This window comes from Pecten maximus, chromosome 6 (assembly GCF_902652985.1).
Source record: "Pecten maximus chromosome 6, xPecMax1.1, whole genome shotgun sequence".
In the NCBI taxonomy this organism is placed as follows: Eukaryota; Metazoa; Mollusca; class Bivalvia; order Pectinida; family Pectinidae; genus Pecten; species Pecten maximus.
The window spans coordinates 13896773-13924644 of NC_047020.1; the positions used below are offsets into that span (position 1 = coordinate 13896773).

General features: G+C 35.5%; 1 protein-coding gene across 1 annotated transcript; it reads left to right on the top strand.

Moving 5' to 3' along the window:
• The first annotated feature begins 4432 nt into the window (after positions 1-4432).
• LOC117330049 (multidrug resistance-associated protein 5-like) lies at positions 4433-27442 on the top strand. Its single transcript, XM_033888269.1, has 23 exons — positions 4433-4489; positions 4723-4896; positions 7049-7111; positions 7448-7532; positions 8316-8464; positions 10828-10954; positions 13305-13381; positions 14594-14665; positions 14987-15111; positions 15538-15610; positions 15856-16059; positions 16432-16567; positions 18387-18502; positions 19040-19264; positions 20358-20487; positions 20850-20982; positions 23056-23242; positions 24327-24413; positions 24596-24779; positions 25295-25454; positions 25733-25811; positions 25930-26037; positions 27155-27442. Exons 1-23 carry the CDS (start codon positions 4433-4435, stop codon positions 27440-27442), a joined length of 3039 nt encoding a protein of 1012 aa, XP_033744160.1.
• The last annotated feature ends 430 nt before the right edge of the window (positions 27443-27872 follow it).

Sequence of the window (27872 nt, forward strand, 5' to 3'; positions counted from 1 at the left end):
TGAACATCTGAAAAATATATAGTGTGGAAACAACAATGTACCACACTAAGCTTTTGAATTCATTCGAATAGTGACACGATGTTATCAACACTTAGGCATCAGTGATACGTTCTAGATGGACAATATAGATGTAGTGTTGTATAGTTTATTTTTGCTCTACTGCATCTATCCCTCAACTCGTCTAAAAGGATGCTTATTTTTTTATAATTATCTTTTTATTCAGCTTCCATGCAAAGTAAATGAAAGACAAATACTCCTTTACATACTTGCTTATGCATTTAAGTCCTATTTAAATATCTTATTTGCAAGTTCGCACATACATACAGAAACTATTATATGAAATTCGCACATATTATATTATATATACCTATTGCTTGCATACTCACACACATTGACATACTCTTATGATGTATAGATTTCGTACTTGCATACTCCCAGACATGTACACACATCATATTTGACATATAGATATCTTATTTGCATACTCGCATATAATCTTATGTAAGTATATATCTCATTTGCATACTCGCATACTTTTACTCGCATTTAATGATGTATACAAATGTACACACATCCTGTAAGATATTATATGTCTTAAATGAATATTCACACACACAAATATAAACAGACATATATATGATCGAACTTTTTAAAATAGTACATACTCCTCGAGATACTCATATTTATGAACCGCAAAACATCAAACACTGAGAAAAGTATGCTTGGATCGTATAAATGTCTATGTACATACAAAATTGGAGAGAAATGACACCACACATATCTCCACTATTTATGGATAATAATGGAAAAAATAAGTACATTGCATTGGTAATAGAAAAGGAATAGGAATTGATAGATGCAAAGAAAGAATAACAAGGACTACAGGAAAACAAAACAGAGAGATGGGAGAAAAAATAAATGGGGCAATTTGGGGCGTGATGGGGACGGAGGAACAGTATTGAACAAACGCTCACACAGATAGATGTATATTTCACATTTTAGAACTATACTATATTAGTAATGTTTCTGTTTATGGAGGGCTGAAGCTGAGAAAAACAAAAGTGATACATGTACTAGTAAATGAAAATATACATAGATGCATAAGAGAATGAACAAGCAGGCTAGGTGTTGCTAAAGCCCCTGCTAAAAATAGTAAGAGTGACATTGACTTTGACCCAAAAACCCTGAAACTCGAACTTCAGCTGTCACGACTCATACTGAAGTTACATAGCAACATACTTCGAAGCATGGCTAAAATCTATAGTTCCCCTAGCTTCCCCCCCCTCCTCCTATATATATATATATATTTATATTTTTTGACATTTTCTCCACTTATTTTTAAAGTTATGTTTTGTTTTTTAATCTTTACCAGTGGCAATGTTTTTTGAATTTATAAAAAATCGATTTTCAATTAATTATGCAATAATCTCATATTGTAAACATACTGCTTAATGATAATTTTGAATTCTTTACCTTTATCTTAAAATTTAAAATTCAATCGACTAGTCGACGCTGCATACTTTCAGCAGATTTTTCAAGAAAGTGTGCATCCGGGGTATTCCTGCACTATATGTGCTGGTTAATCATTACAAATCGGAACATTGGAACAGTACAGATCAGTTACAGTACTTTTTTTTAAACGATTGCACAGCGAAATGCCACAGTGGAGTAAAGTCGATATGATGTACAAGAGATAATATCCCGTTTAGTTGGGCGTCTTAAGTCACATGGAGATTTGGTGACCGTCCCAGCAGCGGATGTCGAATGCAGTGGCTGCTTGCAATGCTCCCAGGAGGTTTCGTATGGCCCATTTGAGACACGTATTGCTCACTGACGAGTCTCACTTTATACTTTACATGTCAGATGGACGACAGTGTATCTATAGACGTCGTGGTGAGCGATCGTCTGACGCTTGACTAACGGAAAGCGACAGATTCGGGGAAGGGTCTGTTATGTTAAGGGAAGCGATATCTCAAGGCGCGAAAACACAGGAGGGTTAGGAAGCGCGTCAACGTCCCATATGACGTCGCTCAACTCACGCTGGCCCTTATTCAGGAGTGGAATAATATCCCTCAAAGGGCAATAAACATCTTTTTGGGGTCGATGTTAAGGAGAGTAAGAGCAGCGACTAATGCCAGGGGAGGACACACACGCTACTGATTGGGATCAGGGAACGGCGTAAGGTACCCTTGTTTTAACGATATTCACTTAAACACCGTTAGTGATAGGACAACAAAAATCATCAAAATGTATTCAATAATGACGAAATAATCGAGAAACATACACCATGAACCCATCATCAAAGAATCATATAAAATGATAACTATCGAAAATAATCTTGCGTTTCTTTTTACTGCTAGTATATATATGATGTGTATGATATAATGTATATATGAATGATTTTAGCAAATAATGACATTATAGCTGAATGCCTATGTCTAATGATTCTCAAGCATATCATACGATAAACCTAACTTTGCTGTACACTTTACCCGGCCCCACACAGTCGAGTACATATACACGCCGGGTAATATACATCTAAATACTGCATTTAACCTGTAAGAATTGTCTAAACAACTACAGTAAACTCCGGTTTTCAAGAAGTCAGTCGGACCATGAAAACAACTTCGTAGAAACCGGACTTCGTGAAACACGACCAGTCCTCCCTGTCTAAAATTAGTATCGATATATATACCGTTCACCAGCTGGCTAGCTAGGCCTAGCGTAAATGTGTAAACACTAACTGTATGATTAGTATTTAAAAACAACAATCACTGGACATTTTGTTAAACTTGTGTTACATTTTGATTATTATTTACAAATTGTTATTAACACAACGTAAGCTAAACGCATGCATTGAATCATGTGTACATTAGCCTATATGCAGTACACGTGTACGTATCAGTTACACAGGAAAATATACCGGCGAGCGATCATCGAACATTGTTTTTCATACTTTCGTAAAAAGTCAGTCATTTGTTTCTGTTTTGAAGAATAATGATACTTGTCAGCAAAGTCAGAAAGTTTGGTGATACACGCAAACATTGTTTCATCGACATTCTCGCGTGACTCTACGAACATTTTTATTTTGTCAACACTGTCCACGAACTCTACGAGAGTATTATAAGCTGATAGATCTAGTTATACCGAATAACTTAACTTACCGCAAGCTGTGGTCTGCGCTTTGAACAGATATTTAGCCCTCACGCTTCAATGTCAGATGTTTTCGTCCTTTACCTGCGTGTCCCCTGTTCTCACCTGCTCGCGCTTGTGTAACCTACCTTTGTTATTACGATCTAACGAAAAAAGCGCGTAATTCAAAATACAAATACATAAATACATGAAATATAGACAATGGCATGTGACATTCACGAATACACGAGAGCAATATGCCCACCATTATTCAAAATATGTACAATGTTGTTATTATTGGTGAACAATTGCATGATATCTTACGTTATTTCTCTTAAAATGACATTTTCTTACCGATACATATGTGGTCATCAAACTTGTGTTGTGTTAAACATTAGCTTGGCCAATATCACCGTATTTCAAATTCACCTTTCATTAGATTGGAGCCAATGTGGATTGACGAAGTAGCAACCCATGGACGACACAAATGTTCAGTTTCAAGGATTTGGCTGAAATTCATATGGGTTCGGCTACTGATTGTATTCACTGGCATATGTTTTAACACTGTTGTTACCTTTCTTGTGACGGTAAGATTAACAACTTGTTTTTTTTTAAATTATTATTTGTTTTTTTCAAGTTACCCTACCTGCTCAGCTTTATGTATTATGCGTCTATATATATAGAGAGAGAGAGAAAAATTGTCTTATTGCGGCTATCCAATTTTCTTTTGCGCCATTTTCCCATTACACTCATTAACCTGCTCTGTTATATTATGTTTACCTTTGAAAGTGTCCTAGTCCCACACCGAAGACATTACATAGCTGAATCCCCCCTCCACCCCCCCCCCCCCCCCCCCCCCCCCCCAAAAAAAAACGAAGACGTTTACTCTTCATAAACATTATTTTTATATTTGTTTATTTGTCCCTAAATTTTCCAAATCAATTTTAGGGTTATATCACGGACGTCGTAACACAGTACTTAGAGGGATCGGAAACATCGGTAGCTTACGCTACAGGAATGGTAATAACTGTCGCTGTTGGACAACTTCTACGATGTGTTTCGTATACATTTCTCCGTATATATGGGACACAAACAGGCAAGTTGTTGACTTTCCTTGAAAATCTTATACATATTTACTAGTTTAAATGTATGTATACTACATGTAGCATTCAGATTGAGGTTGAGAGTTCGTGTGGTAGCTTGTAGATTTGATCTGAAGTAATGACTCCAGGCTACACACTTGATTCTGTTGCATTTTATTATACACACAGCAATAAGGTTTCGAGCTGGTGTACTGGGAATGGTGTATAAAAAACTCCTGAAATTAAAGAGTATGAGTGGAAAGGTTGCCTCTGAGGTAAGACATTGTTTTAATGGTACTACAAAGTTAATAACACGGTTTGCTTCATGCAATACAACATTTTAACGGCTTTCTCCTGCTGCATTATTTACCTAAATCGTTCAATAATTATGTAATCGTATAGTAGAACAATTCCTCCTTCTTAGTTTTTTTCACCTCGCAACGGAGCCGTAAAATCAAACGTTTTCGTCGCTAAAATCGATATAAGAAATTATTTTTTTCTGTTGTAGGTTATAACAATATTCGCGTCCGACGCCCTGAGGGTGTTCATAAACACTCAGCTGTTGATATACATATTGTCTATGCCAATATATCTGATCATCGGAATTGCCTACACCTACTACCTCATAGGAGCTTGGTGCTTCGTAGCATGTGCAACATTTGCCGTCTTCTATGCCATACAGGTATTGTTGCTTTTGATCGATTGGAAGTTTATGATAATGTTTGAGTCTGTTCTCGATTCCAAAGGAGTGTTGTCCGATATGGAAAAGAGTAATGAACAAATGACTTAAAATACGCTTAAAGAAGATTGCATATTACAAAATGTTTCCGGTAGCATGTGCTTCTCTATAGCTTAGAATGTTTTGGTTTAACTAAGATAATCATTAGCTAAACGTGCCAATGGCCATTCATGGTAGGAAAATACAACATGTAGAAACTGCGAAGCTCCCTGGCGTAAAACTAGAACACCTCTTCTTTTTCTGAGCATATAAACTCTATATTGGCATAGTTAAACGGTGGTCTAGGATCACTATGGCATATCAAGTAATTTGAAGACTGAATATTTTAATTCATGTGTGTATTTTCACATTTTGTGTATTGTTACATTGTATGGGGAGGCTTTACTAATATTGTAATGAAAAACAAAGAACACGCTTGATCTTTTATGCCTAAATGTTTTGACAGTTGAAATGGATACCTATAGAAATACATATGAAATACATATACACTTTAAAATCACTTTGTCTTTGTGTAAATGAACATGTGTAATGATTTGTGTCCTCGTTTTAATTCTTGTTAACAGTGTTCATTCTAGAGTTACACGCCAGACAAAATATCGTTTGTACATACCAAAGGCATAGGACTCAATTTTACTCAAGCAATTTTATCGCGCTGTTAAATCTGGAATAAGCTTCCTAATGATGCGTGATCGTCACCTTGATTGACCGTTTTCAGAAAGAGAACCATTCCGCATTGTTGTGATATTTACGTTTAGAATACAAAACCATATATGCTATTTTGGTATGCTTTCTAGCAATGTATGTATTTTTGCAAAATGTGCATGCATGTGTAAGAGGTTCCGGCCATTGAACTTTACTATAATAAGTATATTTGTGCTGTTTGACTTCTAGTTGTATATCATTGTATATAATGTTATTTTTATTTATATTCTTGTATTTTAGTGCATACATATATCTTTATCCAAACAAGTTTGCTTTTTTTAAATTTAGAATGTAATGTATACTAGTATTTAACTCCTTTTACTAATCTGGAGATAAGCCTTCGACTAAATCAGGTTTAACATCCTCATTTCATAAAGTCTATTTTTGTTTCATCATTATCATGGAATATGTGCTATATGTTTTATTAGAATGTTATCTTCGATTCCCCAATTTAACGTTAAATACTCCCACATGAAAACTCCGCATGCGCTTCCTTCAGGACCAAAAAGAAATTATTTATATAAGTTGTTATAAATTGTTGTACATTAAAATTTACATCACAATTATTTGTTTTTTCTCTCTAATATGCACATTTGTATTATTTTCTACCCGTCGATATAAAGAAGGACAAGAGTTTAATTAGATATAACCGATGGTGATGTCTGTATGTGTTACAATATATTGATATTCTTTAAAACACATACAGCTGTTTTAATCTAGAGTCACGCATGACCAAATACGGGTTATGAGGTACTTCTATATGGCACGTACTTCATTTAAAAAACAAAAAATTCATATTTTTGTGTCTAAAGAGTGTGCCAAAATGGTTGTAACGAAATCAGTTATACATATTTTTTTCTGTGTCCCAACATTTACCGAATGTGAAAATTTACCCAAAACATAGAAAAAATAATTTTACTTATTTTTCAGAGCAGTATTAAAATTGCAAATATTGTGTAGATTACAAACACATATGCTTTATTAGAGGTAATATGTAGGGTTAACAGGCAATGTTTACATATCTAAAACATATGCCATATTTTTCGAAATTGGGCATTTTAACTGTACACTGCTACCATATTCTCTAGAATTCGTTGCAATCAAATTAGTAATAGATACGGTAATCGCCGAAAAGCAAATGAGAATTAGAAGCGGTATTTGTCGAATATCAAATTATAAATAGGAACATTATTCGCCGAATTTCAAATAATTAATGGGTGCGATATTCACCCAATATCAAATTAGAAATACATTTAGATATACAATGTAGTGTTCACTGAATAGAAATTAGAAATAGATCAAGATTGTAATATACGTCTAACATCAAATAAGTACTTCAAAGACCGCAAACGTCTGTTAAAATATTAACCAAAAATCTGCTGTTTTTTTCTAGACTGTTCTTATTGAAATAATGTCTGTTCTACGCCGACGGACGTTGATCTGGACCGATACGAGGGTACGTACTAATGTTACGTTATACCAACATTTGATTGTTTGGCATGCTTTAGATCTCGGCCACACACTGTTTGATACCTACTTTTAATCTAACGTCTGTCTATAATGAAATACAATACAATCGAATGAATTTACTGCACAGCAACTTCGGAAAATAAGTATATATATATAAGTGTTTCTTATTTTTATTTACTTCTGCAATTTTCCACTTAGATGATCACGAGAAACAATAATCAGCAGAGTTTAACGTGTAAGCATATTACATTTCCTACTTGTAAAACGAATTCCATTGTACCATAAAAGTATGGTTATTCAACATTGATGTTGTCGCTAACAGATACGAAAGATGAAGGAAGTTTTGGCTAGCATTAAGATGATAAAAATGTATGCATGGGAGGAAGCATTTAAAACATCTATAATGGGTAAGTTTAATTTTACCAGAATAGCAGTGTAGAATGAATGAAACTTTTCGACTATATGGTCAAGCCAGAATCGATTGATTTTGGTTTAAAATAAATAAAAAACCGTAATAAGAAATTCTTAGAGTGAAAAACTGCGACCAAATTGTTGAAAAGATAATAAAATTGAAACATATCAAGTTAAATATGGATATTTAAATGACGAATGCAAGATGTACGCATGTGTGAGGACGACATGCTGTTAAAGAAATAAGCGTCTGTCCTTCTATGACTCCTCACTGATGTTAAGGACACCATACCGCTATTTCGTCCTTCTATGACTCGTCAGTAATGCTAGAGACACCATTCAGCTGTTGCGTCCTCCTATGACTCGTCAGTAGTTAGGGACATCACACAGCTATTTCGTCCTTCTATGACTCGTCCGCGATGTAAGGGACATCACACAGCTGTTTCGTCCTTCTCTGACTCGACTCATCAGTGATGCTCGGGTTATACAGCTATTTCGTCCTTCTATGACTCGTCCGTGATGTGATGTAAGGGACATCACACAGCTGTTTCGTCCTTCTAGGACTCGACTCGTCAGTGATGCTCGGGTTATGCAGCTGTTGCAAAGGGCTTAAATTGTTGATACTCAGGAAACGACTACGAAAACTCAAAATAAGTCAAACAAAATGTCAAAATCTGGATGCGGAAGTGCCGTAGGTCCCTTTTTCAATAAAGCTTTATCATATGTATAAAAACCAATGCCACACATAATTTAACGAATCACAAATTTATTTTTAACAGATATTAGGACCTGGGAGACGAAACCGCTGATACAAGCATCAATATTTAATCTAACTTTCAATGCCATCATGCTTATCACCCCATCACTTGCTACTGTACTCACCATAGCCCTGTATGTAAACGCTGGAAATGAACTAACAGTGTCCAAGGTAAATTTATCATCATGCATTATTCTATAATAATTCTTAAAATTTAACTAATGCTTTGGATCATTTACTGATACTGAGGTGTTAAGTTGTCTAAAGATGATAAAGGAATTATTGATTCACATAAGTAAGGGGAATTTTAGTAATTTCTTGAAAAGTACACGAAAATACTCCCAAAGACCCCTTAATGATGATTGGAGATTCATAGAATCTTACTTGAGTCCGTTCAATGCATAAACTATCTCAACACGAATGTAAGGGTTTGACTTGTAGACACAGTACGACAATTACCAAGGGCTAGCCAACCTTACTCTTATACAATGGTTGAAATATCGCTGTCAACAGAACATATCCATGTGTGATTATTTTTCTCACATACTTACAAATTAATATGAATCTTATTTGTCCGCCAAAAAGCAAAACCCTCATGGTTGAGAACGGGTTTTCGTCATGCACAACAACAATTGCATGACTGCATGAAAACATTACATTCATGTCACATTACATTCATATTATAACATTCTGTCTTTTCTTACCCCGCGTGAGATCGATGGAATCGTTCACCCTTGAAAGGGGGGGGGGGGGGGGGGATCTCCCCCGAGGGGAACGAATTTATCTAATAATGACGTTACATCGATGCGAGACAATGTTTATGTAACGTGATTGAATTATCGACATGACGTCATTGTACCATATCCATGTGCCGTGACGTCATCGTGTTGCTGTCGTGGCGTCATACAATTGTTGAGATCGTACAGAGAACACTTGCATCTTGTCTCAATCCTAGGGTGAGATTAACAGAGTCCATCATATGTAGGTATGTGGCATAGGGAAATTCTATCCGAAGGTGTAGAATTTCCGGTTCTGACCCCAAATTCTACACCCTCGGGTAAAATTTCCTTATCCAGAGTGTCAGAGTGTTAAGATAACAACAAATATAAATTGATGTTTGTCAGAGGCGATCGGCTTTCCGGAAACCACAGACTGATGCTTGATATCACGTCATATTCCTCCGCCTATGCTTGCTTGCACAAAAAATCAAATATCCCGTTGTAAAAAAAAATCTCGACAAACAATAACAATATGACTGAAATTATAGGTCAATGATCACAATTAATAATTTGTTCCATTGACACAGAAAAAATGATACACTGCATTTGTGAAAGTTACTATACATATAAATAAACAGAATGGTTTTCCCAGTGACGTCACACAATTAAAAAGTAGTCCTAGACTTGCTTGATGTCACTCGGTGCACCTATGTGGGATAGAGATTTCTCTTACCCTGGACAGGGATATCCGCAGCTTTACCGGGGAGAGATTTTCGTATCTCACCCTAGGGAAAAAAAGCTACACGTGCTCTGTGCACGTATTCAACAATTGTATTTCGTCACGTCAACAATACCATGACGTCATGGCAACAGTACAATGCCGTCACGTCGACAATGCAATCACGTCACGTCAGCATTTCCTTGCATTGATGTAACGTCAATATTAGATACAGTAGAGAGTAAACAGGGTAAAAGAAAAATAATCATCGAAGGGAGACAGGGGAATCTCAACCCTCGGGGTAAGATAATTAAGCTCGGCAAGGCTCGTGTTCGGCAATTTAAGAATCTTTCCCTCGGGTTAAGATTCCTCTGTCTCACCCCCAAGGGGGTGAAAGATTCTATTAATCCCACATGGTTGTTCCACATGGGACACATGTATCGTACATATGCAAAGGTGTGAGAAAAGAAATGCTCACATCGGTATAATTGCCCTAGCTACCATATGATCACCCTTTGAAGTGTATGATAGAATGAGGTTAGTGACATTGCCACTTGACCGACTTATATAAGTTTTTGAAATTAATAGAAACATTTCATTAAATATTTTGTCTATGATAAACGATATTCTAAAATATACTTACACAGCAAAATGCTACAGATAGTCGTTATTGCTAGGGTTACTATTATTTCCGATTTCTTCAGGGTTTTTCTATTGTCGCCACTCTTGGCTTTATACGGAATGGATTGTTCTATGTTCCGTACGCCGCCCGGATACTCGGAGAAACCATGATCAGTTTTCAAAGAATAAAGGTATTCTCTTGTCTTTATCGTCTAATAATATCTTTGTTCTTTCCATTTTTTGAAGCCGTGTTACACTATCAATGTTCCATACTGCGCATCCTTTATTCATGAATACAAATTTTAAAGTACTGATTTCAAAAAGTAATGATTACCAAGACTACCATTGACAGTACCAATATGGAGTTGCATTGACATTGGAACGGAAAATTAAATTAATATTTAAAAGAACTGACTTAAAACGATCTGACAAAATCATAAGAACACACTATGAAATACTTATGTTTATCATATCAGCATTTCATGTTGGAAGAAGAATTCATCCCACCTAGTCGTGATGTAGAAAGTTCCATGAATGCTATTGAACTCCGAGACACGGTGTTCATGTGGGATAGCGATGTCAACACCGCTCCAGGCGACGGAGGTAAATCCAACACATCCCGAGGTTCCTAAATATAGAGCTTTATGCTTTAAGGGGTTACGGTTTCGATGACGTTGATATTTGACGATGATGATGATATTTCAACAAAATCACAGCAACATTATATGCCATGAAATTATCGATGACGTTTTAAAGTACTGACGATCATAATCCAGATTGATTGATACGGGTCTCAATGAAGAAAGACTCCAGTTTAAAATACATTATATTATTACAAAACGTTTCTAACTTTTTGCAATTTGAATAGGTACAACATATGCTAGACGGCTTCTGGTTACTTTTAAAATCCATGCAATTAACTGATTGTCTTGGTAATTAATACACATGTATATCTAAAAGTGAATATGTCGTCTTAAGTAGAGTGATAAGCTGAGTATCTATAGTAGTATATATTATTATATATAGGGTGGTCGGGTGGCACAGTGGAAACACGCTTGCCTTTCACCTAGGTGGTCGGGTTCGATTCTCCGGTCGAGCTTGAAAAGGTTTGGTGTCCGACCATGTCTGTTTTCTCTGGATACTCTAGTTTCCCCCATAGTAAGACTACTCTGCGCTTCCATCCGAGCCAACAAAAGGGTTAATTTAAGTTGGTATTACTTGTTTCATAATTGTTGTAAAATAAAGTTTACATTTACATCTGGATTAATCTGTCGATCATGATATTATGTTTGGGGTAAGTGCTTCCTCTGTCACGTCGTAGTGTTGGTTTTTGTTCTGGTTTAGAGATGTTATGATAACTCACTTGCGGTGTTTATCTTTTTTTACATGAATGATATAAAATTCATCAACGCGTTTATGGTAACATTATGTTCTTCCATCTAGAAAAGAGGGGCTATTCGACAATGACGTCACTGGTACTACGGCATGAAGCTATAACTATAAGTAAGGTAAGAATTATGAAGAGGGCTATCACTGGCCAAGGTAAGTTATCACTGACTAAGGTAAGTTATCACTGGCCAAGGTTAGTTATCACTGACTAAGGTAAGTTATCACTGACCAAGGTAAGTTATCACTGACTAAGGTAAGTTATCACTGACCAAGGTAAGTTATCACTGACTAAGGTAAGTTATCACTGGCCAAGGTTAGTTATCACTGACTAAGGTAAGTTATCACTGGCCAAGGTTAGTTATCACTGGCCAAGGTTAGTTATCACTGACTAAGGTAAGTTATCACTGACCAAGGTAAGTTATCACTGACTAAGGTAAGTTACCACTGACTAAGGTAAGTTATCACTGACCACGGTAGGTCATCACTGACTAAGGTAAGTTATCACTGACTAAGGTAAGACATCACTGACTAAGGTAAGTTATCACTGACCAAGGTAAGTTATCACTAACTAAGGTAAGTTATCACTGGCCAAGGTTAGTTATCACTGACTAAGGTAAGTTATCACTGACTAAGGTAAGTTATCACTGACTCAGGTAAGTTATCACTGACCAAGGTAAGTTATCACTGACCAAGGTAAGTTATCACTGACTAAGGTAAGTTATCACTGACTAAGGTAAGTTACCACTGACTAAGGTAAGTTATCACTGACTAAGGTAAGTTATCACTGACTAAGGTAAGTTATCACTGGCCAAGGTTAGTTATCACTGACTAAGGTAAGTTATCACTGGCCAAGGTTAGTTATCACTGACTAAGGTAAGATATCACTTACTAAGGTAAGTTATCACTGACTAAGGTAAGTTGTCACTGACTTAGGTAAGTTATCACTGACCAAGGTAAGTTATCACTGACTAAGGTAAGTTATCACTGACTAAGGTAAGTTATCACTGACCAAGGTAAGTTATCACTGACTAAGGTAAGTTATCACTGACTAAGGTAAGTTGTCACTGACTTAGGTAAGTTATCACTGACCAAGGTAAGTTATCACTGACTAAGGTAAGTTATCACTGACCAAGGTAAGTTATCACTGACTTAGGTAAGTTATCACTGACCAAGGTAAGCTGTAGATGCTGATTGTTGCTGCTGAAATATATCAGTATTATTAACGTTATTCTCTTTATTTCTTCCAGTATGAAGATTGTATAATATAATAAACTGAATCAAATTGAAATAGAATAATAATTACATAAATCTGCTGTTTTGCAACTAATTATATTTAATCAATTACTTTCAATGATTCATGATAAAGTGGTTTATAATAAAGTTGTTCATATTTATTCAAACATAACAATAACAATAACAAATTGTAATTAGACTTATATTAATAAAATATCATCATTATACTATTATACATGTAATTTAATACGGACTGGTATTCAGACAACTATTTTGTACATGTAAACCATTGCGTAGTCATCTGCGATTTTTGAAAAAAAATTTTGTTAAGATATGACGTCCAAACCACCTAAAATGAGTGAAGAAATATCGTCAGATTTTAGTAACATTGACGACAGGAGAAAGCCGGTAACATGCACATGTACTTATACAGATAGGTGAAACAGGTATATCTTAATATGATATTAACTTCGTCGCATATCAACGGTTGAATGCACTACGCTACGCTGCACTTATCACCGCGGGTCAGCTCAGCGAAAAATCTTCGTTTCAATGACGTCACTCTATAAATAGAAACCAATCAACGTAACCCTTTCAGAACAAGAACTCTTCAGTTTAGAGTGAAAATATTTAAAACACAATATGGATGCGTCCGTGAAGACGTGTAGACTCTGTTATAAACATATAGTATAAGTCTGAATGTTTTAAGTGTTTTAAACGATTATAACATAGTATGGCACTGATTCTGGGATGTTAGGAATAGCCCAGGTGAGCGTAGCATATAATTTGTGCGTCAATAAGCTAAATAGAGTATAGGAATTGAACAACGAATCGGCGGTGTTCACATAAGCCGATATCATTGATAACGGGTTTTCCCATCGCCTAGACCTGCCAGGCAAAAGGAAAGGACATCAATATATAGTATTCTGCTGAAAGGTTTTAAACCATTGGTATAAAACTTCTGAAACATATTTTCGAGATCATCCGCCTTCATTGTTGTTGATACCCAGCCTTTATCAAGCATATGTGACGGAGCCAATCAAGTAGCATCTATTGAAACGAGGATTTCAATCGAGTTGACCCACGGGCGATAAGTGTAGCGTGAAGTAGTGCAATCAACTGTATGATCGTATTCAAGGTCATATACACACGATGCCACAGAAATACAGATCGTAGCATGTAATGGTCATTATACCGAACGTATATTGGCGCTGAGACATGGTAAACCTATAACCGCATTCCTGTTTATGTGTGACGGATCTACCAGGACCGACTAGCCTTACGATCTAGTGGAATCCGAGTCAGAGGTCATCTTCAAACTACCAGAAACCCCCAGAACACTAAAACAAAGCCCAGAAACTCAACAAAAATAAACATATCCAACATCCCATTATCAGCGGATGAAAATATTAACAAAACATTGTTATATGCAATCAAGTAGGCTATTTTTTCCCACACGTTTACCTTCAAGCTACCTTAGTTACTATACAGCTTTGTTTAAGCAGTGTACAACAGGGCACAGAATTCATGCAGCAATTATTATGATGTTATGTGAACTTTTACAACCTCATTTCGTTAATAATCCAGCTAATCAAGCTAACCACTGTACTTTGTATATAGGGGAAGCATATCGGAATTTGTGGAACTGTCGGCTGTGGGAAATCATCTTTGTTACAAGCAATCATCGGTAGGGTAAGTTGTTGCTGGGATGAAACAACTGATAATTGATGTAGTAGTTAAGCAAACTAACCTTCCACTCAACCATACAAAACGTACACATTTGGGTTAATGAGATTATTTAGTAATAAAGAATGATTCGTGGCACCAAGATGTATTGGTTTGAATAGGTGCCATCGGTGAAGGCTAATTGGCATTGGCCAGATTTTTACAAAGTTTTGTATACGAACATACATCTAAAATACACAGACAGACTTTGAACATTTTAATCCAGACCACGATTGTACTATTTTGAATGAAAGTGAATTCTAAGAGTTGAAATTATTTGAACACTAGTTGCCTCTGATTTCCGGTCGTATTGCTGTTGACGGTACTGTGGCATATGCGGCGCAACAGACCTGGATATTTAACGGGACACTGAGGGAAAATATTCTCTTCGGACAACCCTATAAACAAGACTGGTAAACTCCGGGAACACGACTTGAATGTTCATTTATTTCTTTATTTGACTTACATATATTGTAAGTATATCCTAAAAAATGACGTGAACGCAAAGGATTCGAAATAAAGGAGTAGACCAATATGCGAAACATAATCCGTAATCAAATTTATAATATGTTTAATGTTAGCAATTAGATATGCTTATGATAAAATGCTTTCTTTCGCAAATACTTGTAATGGCTTTGGGATCTTGTGATGGTACCTTTTCCACCTGCATATTCTTACCTGATTATAATTTCAAAACTTCAAACCTGTATCAGTGTATGAAACCTATAATTTTTTCAAATTCATAGTATTGTTGACAAACTACTTTATATATTTGATTTTGTATATTTCCACGTTTGTCATTATTTCATCAATCTAAGTCCAGATTATCTTCCTTTCAGGTATACGAAGGTTTTGCATGCCTGTAGTTTGGAGCCTGATCTGCGTACTCTAGCTAATGGTGACATGACAGAGGTAACGGGTCCTTAAGCAATTCTAAACTATTAATTGTGGACTTAAATAGATATAATTTGGTATCATATTATTTAACGCCCTATTAAAACATCAATACTATTTAATTAGAGGTGCCCGCGTGCCTGCCCTGCAAATAAGGCGTCAGAAATGTACTCGTTGCCTCTACAATGGGCTCATATATACAAGTTTAGTAATGAAACTAAAACTAGGACAAAACCAACATATTTTTGGATTGTTTTTTCTAGATTGGCGATAGAGGAGCAAACTTAAGTGGTGGCCAGAAACAACGCGTGAGCCTTGCACGTGCCGTCTACAGTAACAGTGATATCTATCTCTTGGATGACCCGCTCTCTGCCGTTGACGGCCATGTCGGGCAGCACTTGTTCCACAAATGCATTGATTCAGTGTTGAGAGATAAAACCGTCGTTTTAGTTACTCACCAACTCCAGGTGAATATCAAGCTTACATCTGAAACATGCAGCACAATGCTAAGTCAAAACCATTTCTTACAGCTCAGTGTCGTATGGATTTTGAATAGAATCTTTGCGTATATGAAAATAGTATTGTAACATTATTCAATATTGTCATTGACCCTTTAACATTGTGTGCATTGGCACTGTCGTATCGCTTTTTTATAAACATGTTAACATATTTATATGGTCAAACATTGCTTATTTTTTTAACAACAAAACAGAAACTCCAAATAAAATGTATTACAACTCTGACGTTACTATACATCGAGATTATAATCCTGAAAGCGGCTAGGAGTAAGGGAAGAGCAGTGACTATTCATGATATATATATCTTATTGTATTCTGCAGTATTTAAAGCACTGCGATGAAATTTACGTTATGGTCGATGGTGAAATGGTCCAACATGGAACGCACGAGACGTTGTTAGCCGTGGAAGGAAATTACTCAAAGTTAATTGGCAGTTTGGACACTACATGTGATAAAGGTAATACATCCTCATATATGTTGTTATGATAACCATGTTAACTAACTAGCTAATAAGTGATTGTTGAATTCTCCAGATGTCCCAAGGATCAGAATTTTCTGACCACAAAAATAGAATAGAAATATAAGAATCTTTGATCGAATAAGATTGCATCTTATCATTAACAAAACAATATACAATTTACATCACATTACATAAATAGTAATGAGTTTTACTCATTAAGATATATTGAAGTTAGATATTAAAAAAGTATTTTCATTTATGAATGAATTATGCATTACAAAAACGCTCACCAAAGCTCTACAACTTTCCTCTCAAATTTAGTCTTAGCCTCGATCAGAGAATAACAAATATGACAAAATGCAGAAAGTCCTTATGAACGGGCGTTGGCAAAAACAGGTTTTAGTGAAGATGCTACGCGCGCTTGACAAACCACAAACAACACCTCGTCATTTAAATTCAGATGAGAAAAGCATCCTTCAGATATATTGAAAATAAACAATTCCGAAATAACTGGAATGTGACAGGCATATATTTACCACATAAAGCTTGAAACTCCTTGCGCAGAGCTGAGAGGTGTTCACAAGCCGGGAAATCCACACACAGAGCACTTGAAACTGAAGGTCCACGGTCAAGGCCGCTACTAATTTCAAATTGGGAATCATTCAAACGTTATCATTCTCAGCGCTGATTGACAAATTATCTTGAGCAATCTCCCTAAATCTTGATTATGATCACTTCCACATTGAGCCCAGGTTTAAAGCACTGTCAGCTTCGGTTTTAAAAGCGAGTTCCACCCAAATGTCAAACATGACCAATGGGACCGAGTACATGTAGTACGTGCACAAAGAGGCCATTTTGTCTATGAAGGTCATGTTAACGTTGATCGCGCCTTGTAGAGTGACAAGTGCGAGTTCACTCAAACAGCTATATGGATGAATTGGAATGGAATAAATATTATTTGTTAATAGGAATAAAATAATAGCTTTGTTATTGTACACGAACATAGTCATATGTAGTACCTACTTAATACAGATATTATCATGTTTGTACTACAGACGATTATTCATCAGACGACGGCGATAGTATATATTTAGGACCGGATGATACACGTATTACCACACGACCAAAACATGAAGATCCTACCTGTAGCTATGGTGATAAGTATATGAAAGTTACATAACAATGGAATAAAGGATAAACGCTTGCAATGTTGGAGATGTACGTTTAATATTTTTCATTCGTGGTGTACAAAAGACACACACAAGATACTTGATAATTACCATACAAATTATTGATAAGATACAGCAAAACGAAAAATTCATGAAACAGAGTATACCTGTTTTGTCGTTCTATGACGCGTCAATGATCAAAGTGGCTTTAAAATGCCTGCTTAGATCAAAGTAGTTTGATTAAATCAAGGAAATCATCTTTATCTGATATTGGTATGAGATTAATCAATCTACTTTTTTTATTTTGCATTTTTTGATGCACCTCAATCAATCATTTATTTTAATGATCATAGTCCTTATCATGAATTGAAAATACAATTGCTGATGTAGTTAAATGTTACAATGGGTACGTATATATGCGGACGTTTTCCTTATCATCTGTTCGGTGATCCCTGCTGATCAACGTATCATTTAACTATAATTCGTGTCGCTTAAATAAGTACCCCGTTCATAGAAAGTGCACATATTTGTTTCAACTCTTTTTACATAGTGTTACAACAGCTCTTACATAACAGCGGGTGTAGTTGTTTACGTTCCTGCAAGATGCGATATTATTTATTTGACTGGCCATGTATGTTCATTTCCAGGTGTTCTCACAGACAGAGAGACGTCCCAGATTGGGGAAATCAGCATGGAAACATACATGAGCTACGTCCGTGCAGCAGGAGGCAAACTAGTACTAGTGTTTGTGCTCGTACTCTATGTATGTTTACTCTCGTCAGTCGCGTTCACTGAATGGTGGCTTGGAATCTGGATTAGGCAGCGGGTAGGTTTAACTCAATGTGATAAAAGGATTTTGTCAGTTTTATTCTTTAAAATATACCATCTCTCCCACCATCGAATTCGACGAAGCTGCAATTACATAAGTCCACGCCTTTTCTTTCAAAACTGACAGCTGATTTGCAGCTTTCATATCATCTACTGTTTATTTTATTTTATTCGCAATGAATGAATTATAAGGTTTTGCAAAGGTTCTAGAGTGGCGAAAACCGACAGCATCTACCTTATGTAAAGGTTGAAGAAAGGTGGATAACTAATAGAAGGCAATACGAAAGTGGCCGTTATTTCTAGTACATGTACTGTTGTACCCTTCACGGAATTGTGTGCTAACCTTGATATATAATAATGATAATGATTTGTTTTCCATTTCTTTTTGATGGTAGCGCTGTATTATATTGTCATAAAAAGATACAGTAGTTTTATAGAGTTAATTATTGCAGAGGTCGTTCAATATTTTCAGAACGCTCAAGAACAAGTAACCGTTTCGTTCGAACTAATCGACACTGCCAAAAAAATATCGGATATGGATAATGTCAGTAAATATCCAGTCCAGACAATTAACCTAACTACCTCCTTGGAATTGAAGGAAGAATTAGAAGAAACGGACTGGTATTTGACTGTTTATATTTACTCAACACTTGGGATAATTGGACTAGCAGTATTGAAAGGAGTGATAGCTGGCATAGTATGTAATCAATGGTGGATTTTTTTTTCATATAATGAAATGGCAATAGATATTTGCTTTCTATGTTTCAATATTGCTGAACAATAAAAACAAAAAACAACGTATGAAAACATAAACACTTCCGATAGTGTTATCTTATAAAAACAGAAAGATGAAACCCAGCAGCTAAGTTCAAAACATAATTGAATGATATACACAAAACTAGGCAAATTACAGAGATAATTCACAGGGTGTACCAGGAGGTGTATTAAACCAACACTGTTTATTACTTATGTTGTGATAGCTGTTCTTGAGTAATCCTTTCCTATCCGTTTCTCCAGAATTAAGAATGTTTATGGATGCCACAATTCACAGTTCGAGAATTCATATAGCTCTCCTAGACAGTATTAAAACCATTTCTAAGTAACAATTTCTCTCGTGGTATTTATGCTATATTGCCAAATCTTTCAAGCACATTTTGTAACAATCTCTTTTCTGGAATTCTGTAACAATCTTCTTGTAAACAACCACTTGTCAGTAAATATTTGTAAACAAAATATTATGACTCTCTTCGAGAACAATCCAGAAAAGTTTATTTACATGTAAGGTTGCAAGAGTTTTGTAATATAATTTGTAACATAATTATGTTTTCTGTGTAGGTTGTCGCCCTTTATACAACATTGTAAATGATTACGATTTAAAAACAACATGTGAAAGCATCGTTTCAAAACAATGTTTCAATTGAAAAAGTGTTTTGATATCTCGTACCCTGATGCTTATTTCACATCATTTGTTTATATATCTAAATCTGTTGACATTTTAAAAATTTTCAATGTTGTATTTGGATCAGAAACAATTGTTCGCTGTACCTAGGATGTCCATTTACTGTAAACGTTCTCTATTTGGGGTACTCAAAGTTTAGCATATAACCCAATTTAAACAGATTTGCACCCTGATGAATTGGCATTCTAATGATTGAAAAAAATAAAAACAAAATATGATTACTGCTTCGATATGTATGTTTGCAGTACTTGGATTACTCCGTCACAACTATGGGATGGTTTTACAGCAACGTCAAATTTAATCAGTAATCAGTATTTTGTATGTTATGCAGGTAATGATCAGGGCTTCTAAAACCTTACATAACAATGCCGTGAGGAGAGTGATGAGTGCCCCGATGCAGTTCTTTGACGCAAATCCGCCGGGTAGAATCATAAACCGGTTCTCGCGAGACATAGAAGACGGTTGGTATATATATATCAGCTAGATCATGTCCTAGTGTTGATATAAGTGCCTCTATTTATCAATAAGTAAATGAATTTTCTGAATGTCTTGTGCAATTCTCAAAAAACGATATTTCTATATTTCTATCAAAATAAAGTTACACTAATTTGTATTAAACGTTTATCAAGGAAAATTTTATTATGAATATAAATAATTGCCTTTTCTTTTAAAGCTGACATATGTATACCCCATACATTGGACATTCTACTTCAAGGAATCATCATGTGCGTTCTCTCTCTTGTCACCACGGCATACAATTTCCCTTTGTTCCTGATCGCAGTTGTTGCAATTGTCTTCTATTTTCATATGATTAAAACTATAGCGTCTGTACCTGTCCGAAATTTCAAGCGTCTAGAAAACGTTTTAAGGTCGCCACTTCTAAGTCATATGACTACATCATGCAGTGGACTTAGTACGATTGTTTCGTACTCGCAGCAAGACTTTTTTATGAACGGGTAAGTTAGGAGGCCGAATGTTTGACACATTCAGGCATTTGACATAACTCAACTTCTTGCCAAAAGATTATCAGTCAGTCCTAGATAATCAATTAATTTTACAACGTCGACATTCTATGTGTTCAGTAGGAGCTTCGATAACGTTAGGAATTTGTCACTCTTTTGCCAAAATGATATCAAAAATCGCCATTGGTTCACATGACACCATTGAGCTAATATAGATATTGGGTTTTAACAAAGAAGAGATAGATATACCAACCTCGATATATGCGGCCTATCATGTGATTAAACCAATCTTTCATCTTCTTTTTTACTGTGATATTTTTGAAGATGTTTCATAATATATTTAAAAAGCGGGGATATTTATTACACAATTATTTACAAATTACATGCTGATCAGACGACTCAATATTAACATACAATCTATGGCGTTTTACAACTTCTAACCCACAACGATAATGATTACGCTTCGATCACATGATACTCACAAAATGGAGAGCTTATGACTCAATCTAAGGTGTCTGATCTTTGTTGACTTTGTACTCCTTTGATTGTTTTTTGAGAAAAAAAAAATCGTAGAATCTGAACAGGTGCCACAATGTTCGTTCGAACTGACCGAATTTCTCTACCAATTCTGTTACCGTTCCTGTTTAAAATAAAATTCGTCAACATTTTATAATACACAGCCAAAATGACTAAGTTACTATCTATTTATTATATACATGTATAAATTACATATATTAGGATAAATGCTAATCAATAACACTATGACGTGTGTTATTAATATAAGATTAATTCAACAGATAAACTAAAACTCGTATAAGGTGACTGACACGTATTTAAAGTGCTTATCTACTGTAAATCTAATGAAGAAAACCTTGCATTTAGCTATCTTTATAAATATGGGCTACAATTGAAATACACAAGCAAAATGTCTCGAGGTCAATTTGACCTGAAAAAAATATTGACCTGAAATTAAGCTGAATTTGACCTGAATTGACATGAAGACAGTTTGCCTGCATACAATTTACTACTTTCAAGCAGAAGTAACCTGTACGCTAATCAACTGTAGATCAATAGGTATAAATCGGACACTTCGGGGGTCGTACCTGATATTGAATGTACCCAATTTTGATACGGTTTTCGACTTATTGCTTCTGGGGAACAAAAGGAATAAATCAAAACGATTTTCGTTCCGGGTACACTTTAAAGTTCATAATCTAAAAAGTAGATTAGAAACTATGTAAGCCTTTATATCGCTAGTTGGGCCAATTTCACAGAAATAGCAGATTGCATTATGTCTAATCGCTGGCCTTGCTTTTATAATGTAAGTTTCTAATGTGTATGATAATTTTGGTAAAATGATCACATATGTTGCACAAAACAACTATGCCGTCATGCTCACAAACGTTTGAACAAATATGACTCCATCAAAGCGTACACAATAATTATGTTTTGACCTCGAAATGTAAATGGCGGCAGTGAAGAGTGTAACATAATTATGCCGTATAGGTAGTTATTTCAATTATTGAAATTGTTGTAAACTTTTAAGACTTCTGAACAAAGCTAGGATGCTTTTTTAAGGAGAATAGTTTGGATTTTTTTCAGAAATCCGCAATTTCTTTTACTTTAAAATCAGTTTTTTTCTTGAAAAGAGTTCTTAATAGTGTCTAATAAGAGCATTTTGATGATTGAAATGCTTCTCTTTATGCTATGTTTGTGTGATTTTATTCGCAACAGCCATTTGCCATTCAGGTCAAATAAGTGTCTCTATTGCATGTTAATAAACTCTTGTAAGCATAATGGCATGGCTGTTTTGTGCAATATATGTGATCCAAAGCAGTTAAATATATAATATGTGCTCCTGAAATATGCATGTTTTCGCATGTTTTGCTAAAATTCACAAATTACATCTGTAATTATATATTATGCATATTAAGAATCTATTATAGTTATTTCTGTTAAGTTTGGCACGAGTAGCGATTTAAAGGCTTATCCGATTTATAACTGTTATCTTATATAGATAACCTTTTAGACATGGCGGCACTAAAATTTGAAATATCTGCATTAAAGATGTCAACAATACTCGGACATGACTTCAGTGGGAATGCTCCTGTTTGATTCGAGCATGCGGTGGATGAGCCTTCGAATGGATATTGGGGGAAGTGTGCTGGCAGTGATTACAACAATCATCGTTGTGTCCACCAAGGACGCCGTATCGCCGGCTTTGGCAGCCCTGTCACTGACTATGTGTATAAACGTAAGTCTAACTACAGTATATACATATGAAGCTATGTACACACAAAACTTTCTTCAGAGCGATTGTTCGTTTGACGGTTTTAGTATGTCCTTTTGACGCCATAACATCGTTTAAGGACAATATTCAAGACTGATGGACCTAATGATGGACGATTTTATACTGTCATCACATCGAAATTGCACACCTAGACACAGTAGCTCAATATTCATATCGGCCACATTATGGTGAAAAGGGCGAACCAGGCAACTTAATGGTGTCAATTGTTAAGCAGAAAGGAAGAAGTGTCAATTTTATTAACTTCCATAACTTGTTAAGGGGACAGATTCCATTACCCTCGTTACCTAGGTGAATGCTCAAAGAATAAAGTCACGCAGTATCCAGAGAGAGGTGGACGTATGAAAAAGAAGACGTTAAGAAACAAAAGAAAAGACAAACTCCAAAATTAGAAACAAAAGAAAAGACCTGATCCAAAATAGGAAACAAAAGTAAAGACAGGATCCAAAATTAGAAATAAAAGAAGAGAGAAGATCCAAAATTAGAAACAAAAGAAGTGACAAGATCCAGAATTAGAAACAAATTAAAAGAAGAGACAAGATACAAAATTAGAAACAACAGAAGAGACAATATCCAAAATGAGCAACAAAAGAAGAGACAAGATCCAAAATTAAAAAACAAAAGAAGAGACAAGATCCAAAATGAGCAACAAAAGAAGAGACAAGATCCAAAATTAGAAACAAAAGAAGGGAAAATATCCAAAATTAGAAATAAAAGAGAGGGACAAGATTCAAAATTAGAATCAAAAGAAGAAACAAGATCCAATATTCGCATATGTTTTTTAGACATCAGGTACTATTCTAATGCCCTATCTGACTTTAACGTAAGGTAGCGTGTGATGGAATGGAAACGGAAATAGCAAAACAGAGTGCTGTATATATAAATTATAGTTCCGAATTCTCCGTTGGTTGGCATATAACATTATATTTTAAACGTTTCATCATTTGATTAATATGACTGTTAATCACTGTTATCATGTTAACGTTCTGTCGTCTTAAATAAGTGCTGTTTATTTGTTACCTGATTTCAGATGACATCGCTTATCCAGTTTTTCAGCTTTACGATTACTGAAGTGGAAGCTACATTTACATCCATCGAACGTATCCATGAATACGAGGTATACGGATACATTAAAGTCTTTCCACTATTTATTAAAGGTATATATACATACCATTTCATAGGAATATTGCTAGAATGGGAGAAATGCTTCCTTTATGCGCGTTGTTTGTTTTCCGTGATACAGACTTTTAAATCTGCCTTTAAAGAGATTACTAGTGTGATGTTCATTATTATTTCCAGAATCTCAAGGTAGAAAAGGAAACTGAGACTTTACAGGTCGACAGCAAATGGCCAAGTCAAGGGAGGATAGTCTTTTCAAATGTGGAGATGAAATATCGCACTGACATGGATCCCGTACTCAAAAACATCAGCTTCGATATCCTTCCCAGACAAAAGGTTGGCATTGTTGGCCGCACAGGAGCAGGTACGTCACCTTTTATGTTTGAGTTGGAGCTGTTACGAATAAAACCAACTCAAACCGTCTTCCATAACGACTTTCCCCCTCTAATACCTAGATTAAAATATGTTGTAACTAGAAGAATTTGCAGTTTTATTAAGTAAAAGAAGATACAGCTCTAGTTAAATGTTGGTTTCTCAAAATAACATAATTGAAATGAATACAGATTTGACATTTATCCCGAAAATATGTTTCTGATGGTCGCTCGTAAACGCGTTTATGTAAATTCTGTAGTTGTCCTATTTTGATTCGAGTACGCCCCATTGATAAATACTGTAGCTGTCGCGATTTCATTTGAGTACGTTCCCATTGATAAATACTGTAGCTGTCTCGATTTCATTTGAGTACGTCCCTGTTAATAAATACTGTAGCTGTTTCGTTTTGATTGGAGTACGTCCCCATCGATAAATACTGTAATTGTTTCGTTTTGATTAGCGTTCGTCGATCCCCTTTGATAAATAACAAACAAATAACCTGTACAGGTAAGTCCTCATTGGCTGCTGCGCTGTTCAGGTTGTCTGATCTATCCGGAGGGCACGTGTTCATTGATGGCGTCGAAATTGGAACTATATCTCGAAAACGTCTTCGTTCGACCTTGGCATCGATTCCACAAGACCCTGTCCTGTTTGCTGGTACACTTAGGCAAGAACACACCCTTTTGCTTAAAGATTCCCGACACTGTATGGCATTTAAAAAGTAAAACGCGTAACAGTTTACCAACATATGTAATTCTTCTTTGTGGTAAATGTGATGTGTGTAATATATATAAAACATGTACATGTATGCAACTGATGTTGTAAAAAAAATATAAAAAATATCATGTCATGCAACCCCACACCGAATTTCCAAACTCAACACAAGCTACTACATCAAAAACGAACGTTTTGTAACACGTTTCCATTCATGTGTCACGTCTACAGATACAATCTGGATCCTTTTCACAAGCATACAGACGAAGCGATCTGGACAGCGCTGGACCAGGTCCATTTGAAGAAAATGGTATGCATTGATACATAAAAGAGCTTTCGATGTTAAATGTACTAGGCTAGATATATTATATCAACTAATTCCTTGTCATTCACAATTATCTATGTTAACTATGTTTATCATCCATTAGATGAATCCCATTTACCTTGACTTGACCATCGAAGAAAACGGAGAAAACTTCTCTGTTGGAGAGCGGCAACTAATATGTTTGGCGCGTGCGATCTTGCGTCAGAACAAGGTAGGAAAATATTTCAAAGAAGTCAAAATAGAAATGAAAATCTGCAAACAAGCAAAATAGACATACACTTATGTTGAAATGCTACTTGTACTCTGTAATTTGATCTATCTCATTGATTCACTTTCGTCTCTACTCTAACTCTGGATTTGTATTGAAAAGTGCAAATACCTGGTGTTGTTTGTGACGTCCTTCTTAATTGGTCAGTTGATTTGTTTTAATAAAGAGACATTTTTGCTTTATGTTTTCTGTATTATAATCGTAATTTGTACATTATGATGCACCGATCTGGTAGAATCAAACATTTACAGAGGGCGAAGCCCGACGTCAAATCTTTTAGATTATACCGGGTCAGTATAACACAATATCAACCAAACCAAATTTTCGTATCTGTTTTATTGATTAGATATGAAACTTCCATAATATTTACATGAATAAAAGAACATTTACATTGGGGCATTCTGAGGCCACAATTGTTTTTATGTAATAACCGCAATATTAATACCGTCATAACCGCGATATTAACACAGTGTTTCTAAAAATAGAAACATGAGGTTAATATCTCAAAATATTAAACTTCACGTGACCATAATTTAGCCAATGAGAATTGAAGAAAATTGGACCCGATCTGATATTGCCTGGTATATAGATATTTTTACCAATCATCGTATCAAAGATTTGATTAAAAAGTATGAACTTTTTACCAATAAGAAAAAGTTCGCCCTTTTCTGTTCCGTAGTCATATGTGCCTTCAGGTGTTACGACTATTGTCGAATGTACAAAAGATCTAGTATCGCATGGGAACTATATTTTATAACTACGCATTTATGAAAAAACCAAATAGGGATTTTGTCATTTCTTTGTCTCTGTGAACAGTAATGAAAACGTGTATACGAAGCGTAAAAATTGATTTTGATATTCCACAAGTGCAATGGCTATTTAAAATTTGAACAGATGGTTTGTCGATTGTCCGTTGTTAAATGAAGTAGCTTAAATTATTAGCTTAAATGACCAGCGTTAACTTTTAGTGTAAGGTTATGCCTAGGTGTGTGCTCTGAGGCTAAATCCCTTTCTACTACACATTATATGTATTCAAGAAAAAACATCAAATGCATTCCAGATCCTTGTTCTAGACGAGGCCACAGCGTCCATCGATACGTCCACAGATGCTCTGATTCAGGAAACTGTCCGGGACTGCTTCTCTGACTGTACCGTCCTGACGATTGCCCACAGACTCAACACCGTCCTAGGCTGTGACGTCATAATCGTCATGGAAGCCGGAAGGGTGTTAGGAATGGGAAATCCACAGACCTTTTTAAAGAATGCCTCTTCGCATTTCAACAAAATGATTCGCGCTCAAACTGTGCTGTCACCAGACGCGTCGTTGACTAATACAACGTCTGTGTAAAAAGTACATTATGTCAATTACCGATTAGGGCACGTTGGACACGTTTTGATCCTGATATATGAAATACAAGATGGCTTAATTATCGAATTATCCCAGTCTACGTTACTTCAACATGACGTATATATTCATTCGGAAATGTTAATACTCAGGAAAAGGACTTCACAATATAATACATGTATTGTAAATGCATCCCCCTTTGTCAGATATGCATGTACAGTCTCCACCTAGGATCAGTTACAAACAGCAGTGTATTTTTAGCGGGTCTTCTGTGAAGTATAAACCAAATATATTAGTTTTACAATGAACCGATGTTTTTGAGTCGATGTATTGATATGATGTTGGCAAATAATTTTCAATATACACACTAAATCGATATCGTAACTATTTCAGTGCCCCTCTCTTTCAAGCACCTCTTTAGGGTTGTCCATTT